Here is a 13,230-nt window from a genome sequence, read left to right on the forward strand (position 1 = left end):
AAATAAATACAGACATTAATAAATACATAAAACAACATACATTTACATTTCTGTTTGGGTTAGTAAATAAATGTGGATGAATAAAAAGGTAAATACATACAGAAACAAATAAAAACTAAAATATCAATTCATGCGTACATTTACTTCCATTATCACTTTTAGTGCATTTAATGGCATATTAATTCATTTACTGAGTCATTAATTTATTTTTGATTTTGGCAGTTTGTGTCCTACATACTCAAGTTTAAAAAAAGAAAGACAAAGCTGGCAGAATAGACAAAATATTTATTCGCCATGTAGCCTAGATATACAGACAAATCATAGAGTGTGAATCGAGTTACAAATAATTAATATGTACAAAATCCTTACAGCTACAGTAGTCACAGTTTTCTTATCAACTTTAGGTGAATAATAGATGTGTATATTGTATGTAGATATGCGTTAACCGACTAAAAATGATGGAGAAAATTTGTCTTAAAGTGGAAACAGTTTAATATCAACACCTACACAGATGCAGATAGTTGCATAAGCACACTCAGCTGTACACAAACACGTCTGTGCATTTCATGTAATCCACAGTTTCCACATAGTACAGCAGGTCTGCAGTCTCAACAGGAGTCTGCTGTAGAAAACATGAATGGAAGGGCTTCTGAGTCAGGAGCCACCCCGTGGAAAGAAGCCAATCAACAGACCTCAGAGAAGTGACTATGGGTCAGTGACCTCAGTTTTCTAGAAATAGATGTGCTGAAAGCTACTGTCAGAGTGCATCACCCTACACCTCAGTTTTCATTTGTATCATCTCTCTCTCTTTCCATGTCATCAACTATTGCCTGTCCTCTCCAGTCCAGTGGATCTGCTCCTTTGAAGAGCCCTGCTCATCTCCCTCTGCGTCCATCCCGCCTCCCTTTCCTTTGGGCAGCCTGGGCAGAGGGAGAGGAGGCGGCGATGGTCGAGGGATCCGGCGCTCCTTGCCGCAAGAGGAGCTCCTTGAAGACCGAGTCCATCTGGCGACAGACCTCCTGTGAGATGAAATAAACAATGGTGGTGTGAGAGAGGAAAAAGACAAAACTCTTCTTTGTTCTCTGCACCCACTTCTGCTCGCGAGCTTCTGAGTATGTTTGTCAGAAAAGTCATACTGCACTATTGTCATAAAATCGCCAGTAATTTGGTGCCTTTTTATTAAGACACTTTAAAGGGTTTGTAAGTTATAACTAGAATAAATCCACTAAAGCGCTACAGAACCCTTAAAAGCTGTTTATTAATCACTTTTGAGTTGCCAGGTTGTCTCTTTAGCTCTCATCAGTTCATCAGGAAAATCTCTAAAAAGATGGCTCAACCACTTCGCCTCTGAAAACATCTGGATCAAAATCTGTTTTATGAACATCTTGAAACATTAACAACTTCTTATAAAAAAAACCTTCAAGGACTTATTACCATTTATAGTTGCAGATTACTTGTTAGAACATTATAGTCCCATTACTTTTTATTTATATAAAAAGTAGTGGAAAAAGCTTTTTGTTACAACTTACAAACCCTTGATGAAAGGTTGCCTTGTCACATAGTTGGACCAGTAAACAAATGAGAAATAAAGACAGACCTTGTCTAATTGAACGGGAATATCCTCAGAAGATGAGTGTTCCTGAAATCTGTATAGAAACAAAAACATCATAAAACAGTGAATATTCATTTATCACACAAACATAATCAGTAGGAACGCTGAAACATTCAGTGGTACTCACTCTCTGCGCACATTGGCAGGAGAGTGGAGCCGCCTTGGCTTGCATTGTGGCCCAACAGGAATCTGGAGCATTAGTTTCCCACCCAAAGCGATGCCTCCCCCTGCTGGCCCAGCTGACAACCTTCTGCCGTCGATGGAACCGCTGCTGTTGGCTCTGGGGCGGTCTGCTTTCTGTGTCGCTGCTGCAAACGAGGTTGTGCTGTTGTCAACTGAGTATCCTGTTTCCAAATCTGTAAGCACATCACTTTATTTTATTCTTATTAAAGACACCATCACAGTTGATAAACTAAGATAAGCACATACTTACCATCTCTGCCATGTGTGTACTCAGCCTCCACATCACCTTCTTCAATGATAGGCTCACTGTAAAGAAAAAAAACCCTCAGGTAATCACTCCACCAAACATTGCATCCTTGTTGTGTGTATGAACAGCTTTTCTCTCACCAGTCATCCTCCTCCAGTGTCATGCATTTCTCATACACCGGGCCTTGTAATTCACTCTGGCTGGGGAAGATGCTCTCATGCTGGATGATGATGTGCTTCACCAGCGCGTTGATCTGAGGCTGCAGGGTGACGACATCATCGTCGTTTTGTCCTCTTACCAGGCTGGGGCCGAAACACACAGCCAGGTTGTAAGGCTGCATCATGTTCTCGTCGCTGTACTGAGACACACTGAATAGAATAGAATAGAATAGAATAGATAGAATAGATATACTTTATTGATCCCAAGCTGGGAAATTGAGGAAGAGCTGGGAAATTGAGGCAGGACTGGAGGCAGAGACACAGAGTTATACGATGAAGGAGTGAGGTAGGTATTGAAATTAAGCTAAATTTCCCTGATGCTTTTATTAACCTTCTTATATTCATTCAATAAGAATACACGTTCACAAAAACAACTCCCAAGTCTCCTCCAAGAAAATTTTACGTTTTACGATAAAAAAATATAAAAGAAATTCCATGTCAGTTCAGACCACCTGTGTACAAACACAAAGTAAAAGTTTGAGCAGATAATACGTAAACGATATACAAAAAGCTGAATGATCTACAACTATTAGATCTGGGAAAGGTCACTTAGTTAGTTAGGATGATCTCCACAATGATTTTACATTCATTCAGCTTAGGTGGCACCCAAAACTGCTAGGGTGCTGCACCTAAACCTTATAATGGTAGGGACAACTCTGGAGTTTTAATTACATTTGACTCTAATACATATATATTGTGAAAAAAAGCCCCTGATCCATCATACTGCTGTCAGATCTAATAAGACATGCACTAACTAGTAAAAACATATTTTCCTTCCTCTCACTAGAAAAACATGATTTCCTGTGAGTCACTTTCATTTATGTAGACACACATCCTGAACAGTGATGACTGTTTTAATACTCACTGATGAAGGAATGCAAAGAGGTATCTCATGACGATGATGACCGGCTCGGGGTAGGAAGAGATGACCGTTTTGAGCTGAGCTGCTCTCTCCGCCTCGTTCTTTATTTCTGAGAAAAGGTGATGAAAGAGAGATAAGCTACTGCTGTATGCTCTTAACCACACTCATTTCACATTTCAACACATACGCCCACACCCACACACACACACTTACGAGTGTGCTCCAGAAGTTGGCTGGTGCTTTCGATGGGGAAGAGGGGATTCTCCAGAACTCTGAAGTAGAGCTTCAGCACTCCAGCGACAGAGTCCAGGTCACATCTCTGCTCAGCCAGTGGGTCCTCTCCTGCAGGGGAAGCCCACAGCACACTGCCCCACATTATTAATGCTCCACAGTGGGGGGGGGGCTACTCTGAAAGGATACGTACGAGTCATGCAAACACACACAAACACCAGGCCTACCTCGCTCAAAGGCATCCCTCAGGTTGTTGACCTCCATCTGAGACCCTGGCACTCTGAATATCCCTTCATGGTGGAGACCTGATGGACAGACAGATTATTATAATTCCTTAGTGATCTAAATGATCTGAGAACATTCAGATTCAATGCATATTGTAACCGTGTTTCTGGGAACATTATTTTCACCCCCACCCCTTAAAAAGTTCCCAGTATTGGGGTACTGCATTTTATTTCAGCGACCATTTTTTTTTAATCTGCAGTCGCAAACCAGTTCAAATCATCAACATGGAGTTACAAAGAAAGGATACAAAGGATGTAGTCCAGGCCTTATTGTTGACGTATGAGAGCAACTGCCGCTTTTTCTTACATCAACAGACTAATTTGCCTTATTGTTTCTCGTCTTGAGACGAAAAAACAACACAATGTGCTGAAGGATCGTTTCAGCTCCTTGAATAGTTCCTGGGACTCAAGGTTCCAGGTACTTTGGGTGGAAATGCAGCTTATATACATATCTAGAGACACCACAGGTAGAAATGTATGCCATTAAAGCATCTTTACAAGTACACGGCATAATGGCTTATGTTTTGTCCTTAGAAAAGTGGGACAATCATGATAAATACATCTGCCGAGTGTGTGTTGCTCTCAGCCCATTCATTTCAGGAAACTGACGTCTGCTACAGTCAACTTTTACTATGACCCGTGAGTGGCACTAAAGCTGGGAAGTTTCAAATGCTACACAGTGGCTTAAAGTGTTTCTTTGGTTTTATTTGTTTAAAGGGAACTATAATAAACATGGGATCACTCTCCTGTAACAGTCAAATATGTTTTTTGCGCTTGAGCTGCAAACGTGCAGCTGCTGTTTTCGTGCTCTCTCCGTCTTGAATACTCACCGTTTAGATTGATGAAGCAAATGCAGCTTTGCACAACAATTGGAATCTGTTGTCCTGATGCCTGAAAGAAAACACATTTCTGTTTAAATTTCGTCAACAGCAAATCGAACACATCATTGCCAACTGAAAAAAAGACAGGTGAAAATAGATTGAATATACCATGACAGAGAAATGCTAAAAGAGGACATGGTGATATGGTGTTATCATGGTGTTAGCTACCTGTATGAATGAGAGCATGTCTCCGTTAAAAAGTTTGTGGTTGTGCTTCAAATTGGCACTCGAGTGATTCTTCCTGATTCGCACAGACATTCCGTTGTGTCTGCAGAGCCAAATACCATAATGTGAAGACGCAGTTAACTCACAATTAAACCAAGAACAAAGACTCGATATTAGAACTAAACATTTGAATCCATACCTCGGCTGATGTCCATTTGATGCTTCAGCTAGGGAGGAGAAAAGGAAGAAAAATAACCAGCATAAATGAGAACCAGCCAGTAAGGAAGATCAAGATTTCATACTTTGGATGCAGGTCATAGTAAAACAATTTAGTTGGAAATGATACCCCACAATGCACCAACTGTTATCAAATGACACTTTGGGTCAGCAGTTTGATTCGTGAGAAATGCAGAAGCGATACCTTTTTCCACGGCCACTTTGAGCTGGTCATGCTTGGCTTGCAGTTTACAGACCAGGGAGCTGCCTAGAAGGTACTCTTTCACTCTCTGTGAAACAGATCAGCAAGGTTATCATAGTTCAGTAAAACTGAAAATAGCAGTGCATGTTCATTGAGACTTTGGTGTCTACATGACTGTGAGTCAATTGCCTTCATCAAGTGTTGTGTTTGTAATGCAATACCTATCCTGAACTTATTCTTGCCCCTGAAAAATAACCCCCCCCCCATATCATAATAAAAGCAACCATTTTTAAAAAGAAAATACAACAAAAACAACCACAATAGCAGTTAAGACTACACATGTCAAACAATGAAAGCTAAACTGAAACAACTCTGGAAACTAATTGAAACTAAACTGCATTTAAAACAAAAATAAAAAGGAAATTAAAAACTAATGAAACACACAAACTATAAAAATAAATCTACAAATCAGATGCAATTTAAAGTCATTATCATGCCGTCACCATCAGTCTCTGTGGTCCTCATCATCGTCTACCAAAACCCAAGAATTCAGCCAGGAAACCACATCTTATATCCACCAAGTGTTTATCATTAAAATCAGTTTACTGCCATTGTGGCCTTACAGTGATGTAGAGGTTTTCTATTTCCTGCAGGTTGGCTCTGCGTCGGGCCACACTGGGCTTGACTGTCAGGTTCTCAGTGCTGCCCTCTTGAGAGGAACCACTGCTGGGGTCCAGATCATCATCACTGATACCCTCCAGCAGGGACGACTGGGCCGCTGACATGCTCTTACTGGCCTGTATGACAGAGTGTGGCAGAGATAACAACTAAATACAATCCTGCATATAATCATTAAATTCTTTTGAAATATTTTAGAGTTGATACTTTGTTTCTTCCTCACAGGTTTACAAGCTCGCCTTCATGTCTTTACCTGAGCTTTGCATCTACTTCAATTAAATACAGTTAGAAAAGCCCTGGACTCATATGTGATGAGTTATAAACACTTGTGGACAAAGCAGACCAACCAACAAAAAGGTGATAATGAGGTGTTAAGGGTTGTGTGATGTACTCTACCTCCTCTGTTTCCTCGGTGACCGCTCTCAGTCTGGTTTGGATCTGTTTGAATCTGGTCTCCAGCTCGCATCTCATCTCACACTCTGCACTGACCTCAGTCACCTGGAGAGTCAGGACACAGGAGAGTTTATTAATGCAGAACAGCCCAATAATCCACTGAACGAACACACACACACTACAGACCTGATCTCCATCATGGGGCTGGTAGGAGAAGCGGAGGGGCATACAGAAGGTGTTGTAGTTGTCCTGCAGTAGGGTGTCTCTGTCCTGACTCTGGTCCAATGCGGACACGGTGACTTGGAGCTGCTGCAGACCCGTGCCCAGGTTCTGCTGGGCCCGCCACCGACCGGACAGGTAGGCCTGCATCACCCGGTTCAAAGAGAGGTGGTACCCTGCATCTGCACACTGAGGGAGGCAAGGACAACTCAGACAATAATCACCTATATAACTAAGGAGACTTCCTTAAACATGATATTTCAAACAATATCACCGGTGCACAAGGTCTAATATCACCCTGTGTTCCAATGGTGTAAAAGTTTGTTGATTGGTTCAGTGGAGCATGCTAGTAAAGACCAATGCCAACCAACTGCTTGTAAAGTATGAGTTGTATTTAAGGAACATAAGACAATGGCTAAGTTAATGGTGATTTAAGAAGAGGAGATACCATGACACAATTTTCAGGACAAGGTAAACCCACTGAGCTCTACAAGTGATGCGTAACAAGTTAAGATTTGTTCATTTGTTATTAATATCTAAGAATATAGAGAAACACAGATTTGATGGATGTATGTTGTGAAAAATTTGGATGTGCATTTCTATAATACAGAACTTATATGACAATAACCAGGTCAATCAGTGCCTATAAAAATGTTGTCCCAAAAAGCTTATTTCTCTTGAAGCAATCTTTTTTCTTTCATAGAAAGTGTTACGTACATGTCTATCGTTCATTTAGCATCCACAATATCGACACGTTTATCATCAAAGGGGGTTCATCAGACACAGAAGGGTGTGAACTGATGTGCTCACATCTATGAGGGTGGAGATGTCCTGGAGGTAGTACTTATTCATGGAGGCGTTGGCTGCAGCCAAGTTCAGGAGGTAATCGTTTCGAGCCTTGCTGCACTTCAGGTAGACTTCTTGGACCTTACCTTGTCTCTGCAGAACAAAAAACAATCATCAATAAAAGGAGAATTAGATATTGTGCCTAAACACACGTATGCACGTACTACCACATAAAAGGGCATTTATTTACTTTCTCTATCAACCTCCCCAGTTTCTTTGCAGCGCTCTGCTTTTGCTTTTCTTCCTGTTTCTCTGCTTCCTTCAGCTTCCCCTCTGCACACACATATTCGGAGTGGTACTGGTAGTACGTCCTCCATGCCTGCACACAGACACATACAGCCACACTTTCCTTTATTTGTTTGGTAGCCGGAAAATGTTTTGGGTTGTTGATTTCTCACTTACGGTCTGCAGCTCTGTGGTAACCTTGAGTAGCCCATCTTGCAGCTGAGTACAGACGTCTTTACTCTTGAAACAGAAGACCACAAGTTGAGATGGCACAACACGGAAGGAACACAGTGAACCACAATCTATGAGTTAATGTCAAGAGTTCAAGAGAATTACAGTGGTGGAAGTCTGAAGAGGAAAGTAGTGGCTTTGTTTTTCTGACTCAGGTAAATTGCACGGTACAGGTGTAGGCTTGTCCCAAATAATGAAAGACTGCTCGTGTTTGGTCGATGCCAGCGCTCATATCAGTACCTTCTTGGCAAGACGTTGCGTGTACTCTAGGCAGTGTGTGAGCGACTGGAAGAGAACGTTGCTGCAGCTCTCACTCAGTCCACTGTGGTCCTTACTTTCTTGGCGGGTCTGGGACAGCAGGGCGAGCCAGACCTGGGCCACCGAATGAGTACTGGGCTCCTTCCTGAACACAGGTAAAAAAGGAAAGGAAAAACAAAAAAACTGTTACATACAACCAGGAAGGCTCAACAACTGCATCCTCAAATGAAAAACTAACTGCTAGTTCATTCTAGTACATTACGTGCTCTGCCAGATGCTGTTTTGCCTTTACCTCTTTATCCTAGAGGTGAACCGTTCAGCAAGTTTTTCAAGGGAGCGAGCGTACTCGCTTTCGATCTCACCCCGTCGTCGCAGGTAGTCCGTCAGGTCCTGAAGCTGCTGGCTCTTCTGCTCTAGTTGAAAGTCCAACACCTTCAGCTGGTCGACAAGCTGGCAACGTACCTCTGAAAGGGTGAAAGACAGGCAGAAGGAAACACACACAAGAGAGAGTATGACTCATTCTGAAAGTCTTACTGGGGGTGAGAAACTGATTTTTTCCACACAAAGAACACATCTTGATCACAGTTAAGATGGGGTGTGATGAAGAGGGAGGGTTTCTGAGAAGAGTGCTTATAAAAGTCATTATTTTACCTTTGATTTGCGTGTCGTAGTCCACCAAGCCAACCTTTTCCTTCCGGAGTTTCACATGGGAAGTCATAGTTGCTCCAACTGGGTGGAATTCTGGATAAAAAGGAAGTGAATATTTTGTGTGGTTTGCATGAAATATCAGCTGTTTCATGTCTCTTGCAGAGTCGAAGTCTGCTTCATGTGCATGCAAGCTATTCTGATCTTCGTAAAAAAAAAAATTTTTAAAACTAGCCCTGTGCTCCACTGCTGCACCCAAGCATGCTTCTCTACTCTACAAACTCTCACACCGTTGGTGATGAAACACCCCCCACTCCACCGACCACGCTAACTTCCTCCTGCCACAGAACGAGCAAAAAGAGCATGTTCATCTTACTGTAACACATCTCTTCAAACTGGTCACCCTCTGCTGAACGGCAGACAGCTAGAAAACCAGTTGGCATGTGCTGCCTGCTGCACCGGTCGGTCACGCTGCAAAATTGCATTGGGTGCAAAAATAGCTCTAGCAACAGCTCAGTTGCCCTAAAAATAGGGTGAACCACAAGCTGCTACAACTCCGTGGGGATGTTTGTTCTCAAGACTACAGGTAGTTTTACCACAATACTCAAGTTTACTCATGCACTCATTAGACATTCTGAATTTTTAAGAATAAATGGCTAATCAATCTTAGTATTTTGTGATATCTCACTAACCAGATGACTGAGAATTTTTATAAAAAAGTATATTTTAGTTTAGACTCAAGTTTATCTGACTGAAACTCGGCTTTAGACCAGACACCATGAACAAAATTAACTGTTGTCAACTTTGGTTTCTTTCCATTTTTAATCGAGGTTTATGGATATTTCTTTTAAAATATCATCTGACAGGCCTTTGACAATCAGAGTTGACAACAAACTAACTAGGCGGCACAATCTTTATAGAAAGTATATTCCAGTTTTTCCAGTCCAAACCCTAGTTTCGGTTAGATAAACTTGAGCCTAATCAAGTTTATCTAACCAAAACTAGGGTTTGGACTGGACAAACACCAAAATTGACAGTCGTCATTGAGTAACATTTAGCTGACAAACCTTGGTTTTGGTTTTCTCGCCATGTTTGCCAAGTTGCATGACAGAAACAAACAACGCGTTATGATATCTTGTCCTTTTCTCAAATCATCCGACGGGCCTTTGACAATCTGAGGATGGACAACTAACTAAGTAGATGACAGAGAATCTTTATAGAAAGTGTATTCCAGTTCAGGCTCAAGTTTATCTCATGAAACAAGGGTTTAGACTGGACAAACACCAATAACAACGGAAGAACATTCATCTGAGAAACTTTAGTTTTGGATTCTTGCCATTTTTATCAAGTTGTATGACACTAAAGACTGACCGACATCTGACGGGCCTTTGACAATATGAGAATCGACATCTAACTAAGTAGAGAATCTTTAGTATATTCCTGTTAGGCTCAAGTTTATCTGACTGAGACTGTGCTTGAGAAACACCAAAACTGAACTCCAGTTGTAAGACCGAAACTAACAACGCTGTATAAAATCTTGTCCTGTTCTCAGCAGACTATAGATAAAGAAGTGCAGAGAGTAAGGCTGCAACATCTCGGTGCATGACAGTCATTAAACGCATCATCTGGCTGGCCTTTGAGAACCAGAAAATTGACAACTTAGCCACTGGTATCCACAAGATATCCCTTGTTAGGACGACATTTAGTACACATCAGAAAGGGGAAGAGAAGGGTGTTTTCTTGCTGGATCACAACCCTCTGTACACAATCACCACACACACACACACACACTCTCTCTCTCCCTTTCCCCCCTCGACTTCCCCTTTTTTCAGAAGCAAACACCACTGATCAGCATTCTCTTCAGCTGAGACATTAACGGACCTGCTGAAATGAGTCTGCTGTTTTACAGCAAACCCAAAACTCCCCATAGAAAGGAGTCTCTCTCAATTTTCAATTTTCCAGCCTATGTCACCCTTTTCCATTAGCCATTTCATTCTTTCTCTGTGTGATCAGCAGTGAATCACCAACTCCTGTCGTCACAACATGCTGTAATATTTTATTTTAAGTAAGTCTTAACCTTGCACTTAAGACTAGGGTTTTTCAGTTGCTATAACGGTAATCATGCGTGTTTAACACTGAGGTTTTCACAAGCTCAAACACATACGTGCTGCCTGAGCTATGAGACGTTAATGACCTGAGGGCTGTGACTGTAGCCAACAATAACATATCTGAAATAATCAAGCAGGAAGGTCGATCATAACAACTTGCTTGGTAGCACAAAAACATGTTTATTAGATCTGAACTGGCCTGTTTTGGTGAGACAAGTGAAAATCAAGAAAAGTTTAATACATCCAAAAAAAGAGAGAGTCCTACCTGATGAGGAGCAGTCTGGACTAGTGTCTTCTCCACACCGAGGCAACTAAATAATGCCAGTTAATAGCACAGTAAGCTCTCAACTGTTTCACCTCCCCCTCACATTGGACACGGATGGATGTGGGTGGAGTGGAACTCATCTCTCTCTCTCTCTCTCTCTCTCTCTCTCTCTCTCTCTCTCTCTCTCTCTCTCTCTCTGTCACACACTCGCTGCTCTCGCTTTCTCACCCATCATCACGCTCACACATGCAGTTTGAGCCATCAGTGTGTATTGTGCAAGTGAAACGAGTCAAAACCTCTCTTTCAGGCTGCCTCTTGAACTCCAGAGAAGGTTTTCAGTCCAATCAGACACCAGCTGTTTTCACTGATTAGTCCCTCTGCACTCTGGTTATTCACTGGGCACTGAGTGAAATCAGCTGCCATGGTGTTCATGTTGGAAAAACAACACAGAGGGCAACTCTAAGCCAAGATTAGCTTCCATGCTGTTTGACCACACTTCATGATGAGTGCAAGTAACGATTGCATGATTCATTTGGTAAATCAATTCATTTTTTGTCTATAAAATGTCAGAAAATTGTGAAAAATGTCGATTAGTGTTTCCAAAAGCCCAAGATATAGTTCTCACAAGTCTTGTTTCATCCACAACCGAAAGATATTCAGTTTACAGTCACTGAGGAGTAACAAAACCTGAAAATATCCACATTCATGAAGCTGAGAATTTAATAAAAAACGACTGATTATCAAAATAATTGGCACTAAGTACATTAACTCAAGTACTGTAAAGTATAATTCTGAGATACTTGGACTTTACTTGAATTTCCATTTTCTGCTACTTTACACTTCCAGTCCACTACATTTTAGAGACAAATATTGTACTCTTTTCTCACTACATTTATTTGATAACCTTAGTTACAAGTTACTTTGCAGATTGCACGCTGCATTAAAGCCAAAGAAGTGCATTTTTAAATGCATTTATATGCAATCCAATTTGAAAAAACAGTGATTTCGATAAGGAAATGCTGAATATCGGATCTAATAATCGGCCAAGCTAATAATCAGTCAATGCATACTATACTATACTATACTATACTATACTATACAATACAATATGTATATATACATAAGTAAATATTTGTATAATTAACTTTACTTGTACTTTTGACACTTACTTTTTTATACTAAGTATAATTATTGACTTTTACTTAAGTCAGCCCCATGATGTTATCTTTACTGTTACTCCAGAATGACTTTTACAACAAAGCTTTAAAGGTCAAAGCTAAAAAGGGCATTTGACTTCAGAGAAATTTTCCAGTAACTGTCATTACATGCACATTGGTGACAAAATAATGTAAAAACAACAATAGCAACAACAACATTGCTGCTATCAAATCCTAACTCATCTAAGCATGATCAGTGTGGAAGACTTGTTTTGAACAGCAGCACCATTGTCATCTTCTCTCACCTCGAACTGTAACGTGTTAAATGGCACGAAGGTGTGAATCAGAGCTATTTCCAATGTGTCACAAACTGCCAAATTCTTAAAAAGGCCAGTGCGCAACATTTGCTGTCATCTGTCACGTACTTCTCTCTAAAAACCACTCCAGTATGACAAAGGACAGTGTTGGCTGTAGGAAGTCACTGCTCAGGTCTCATGTATCATGACTTTAGTACCTTGAAATACCTGTTAGCAATAAAGGATTCCCACTGTGTTTGTTAACTCGGCTGTAAACAAAGAGGATTCAAGTACAGATACGTTTTAGGAAGTACTTTTGTTGACTAGGAAACTTTTCACTCTCATCATAAATCCCCTGTATCTATATGAAGCATTAGCATTAATAGGAAATGGATTGTAATGATAGAAAAATGCGACAAACCTGATGACAACGCGTAGAGTCTGCTCCTTTCATTTCATACAATAGCGTCCAAAGGTCAAATCTGTTGTAGTTAAACAGTGTGCAATACTCTGCCTGCCAGTCTTTATTTGATGACACCACTAGGAGTCACCAAAGTTGGAAATCGTTAAATTCCTACACACTCTGTAAGGGCTTCTCACTGTCAATGGGAACCTTTATTATGGATCTTGTGTATCTCATGTGATTGTGTAAAACAGAAGTAACATTTGTGACAGTGCTAATTCAACAGTAACCACTTCACTGGCTGTGTAGTACAAAAAAAAATACATTGAGACATTTCTTTAACTTCCTTCCTACTTACAAGTAAAACTACTACGCTGCTTTAATGATCACTTTTAGGAATAAGTG

At 40.9% G+C, this 13,230-nt stretch overlaps 1 protein-coding gene across 4 annotated transcripts; it reads right to left on the minus strand.

The window, feature by feature from the left end:
• Window positions 1-268: 268 nt before the first annotated feature.
• LOC140999478 (rho GTPase-activating protein 4-like) lies at window positions 269-12,886 on the minus strand. Of its 4 annotated transcripts, none has more exons than XM_073469890.1 (22): window positions 12,844-12,886; window positions 8,603-8,692; window positions 8,244-8,415; window positions 7,934-8,096; window positions 7,640-7,702; window positions 7,428-7,556; window positions 7,202-7,330; window positions 6,359-6,580; window positions 6,176-6,277; window positions 5,725-5,898; window positions 5,105-5,189; window positions 4,883-4,910; window positions 4,687-4,786; window positions 4,468-4,528; window positions 3,581-3,658; window positions 3,336-3,464; window positions 3,126-3,231; window positions 2,183-2,410; window positions 2,046-2,101; window positions 1,740-1,968; window positions 1,598-1,646; window positions 269-1,019 (listed from the first exon to the last, which is right to left on the minus strand). In XM_073469890.1, the coding sequence occupies exons 2-22, from the start codon at window positions 8,667-8,669 to the stop codon at window positions 876-878; spliced, it is 2,514 nt and encodes an 837-aa protein (XP_073325991.1). In that variant the 5' UTR covers window positions 8,670-8,692; window positions 12,844-12,886; the 3' UTR covers window positions 269-875. The 4 variants fall into 4 exon arrangements, with proteins under 4 accessions (XP_073325991.1, XP_073325992.1, XP_073325989.1 ...); XM_073469891.1 differs by lacking the exon at window positions 12,844-12,886 and adding an exon at window positions 11,266-11,284; XM_073469888.1 differs by lacking the exon at window positions 12,844-12,886 and adding an exon at window positions 10,970-11,075.
• Window positions 12,887-13,230: the final 344 nt, after the last annotated feature.

This window comes from Pagrus major, chromosome 7, assembly GCF_040436345.1.
Source record: "Pagrus major chromosome 7, Pma_NU_1.0".
Lineage (NCBI taxonomy): Eukaryota > Metazoa > Chordata > Actinopteri > Spariformes > Sparidae > Pagrus > Pagrus major.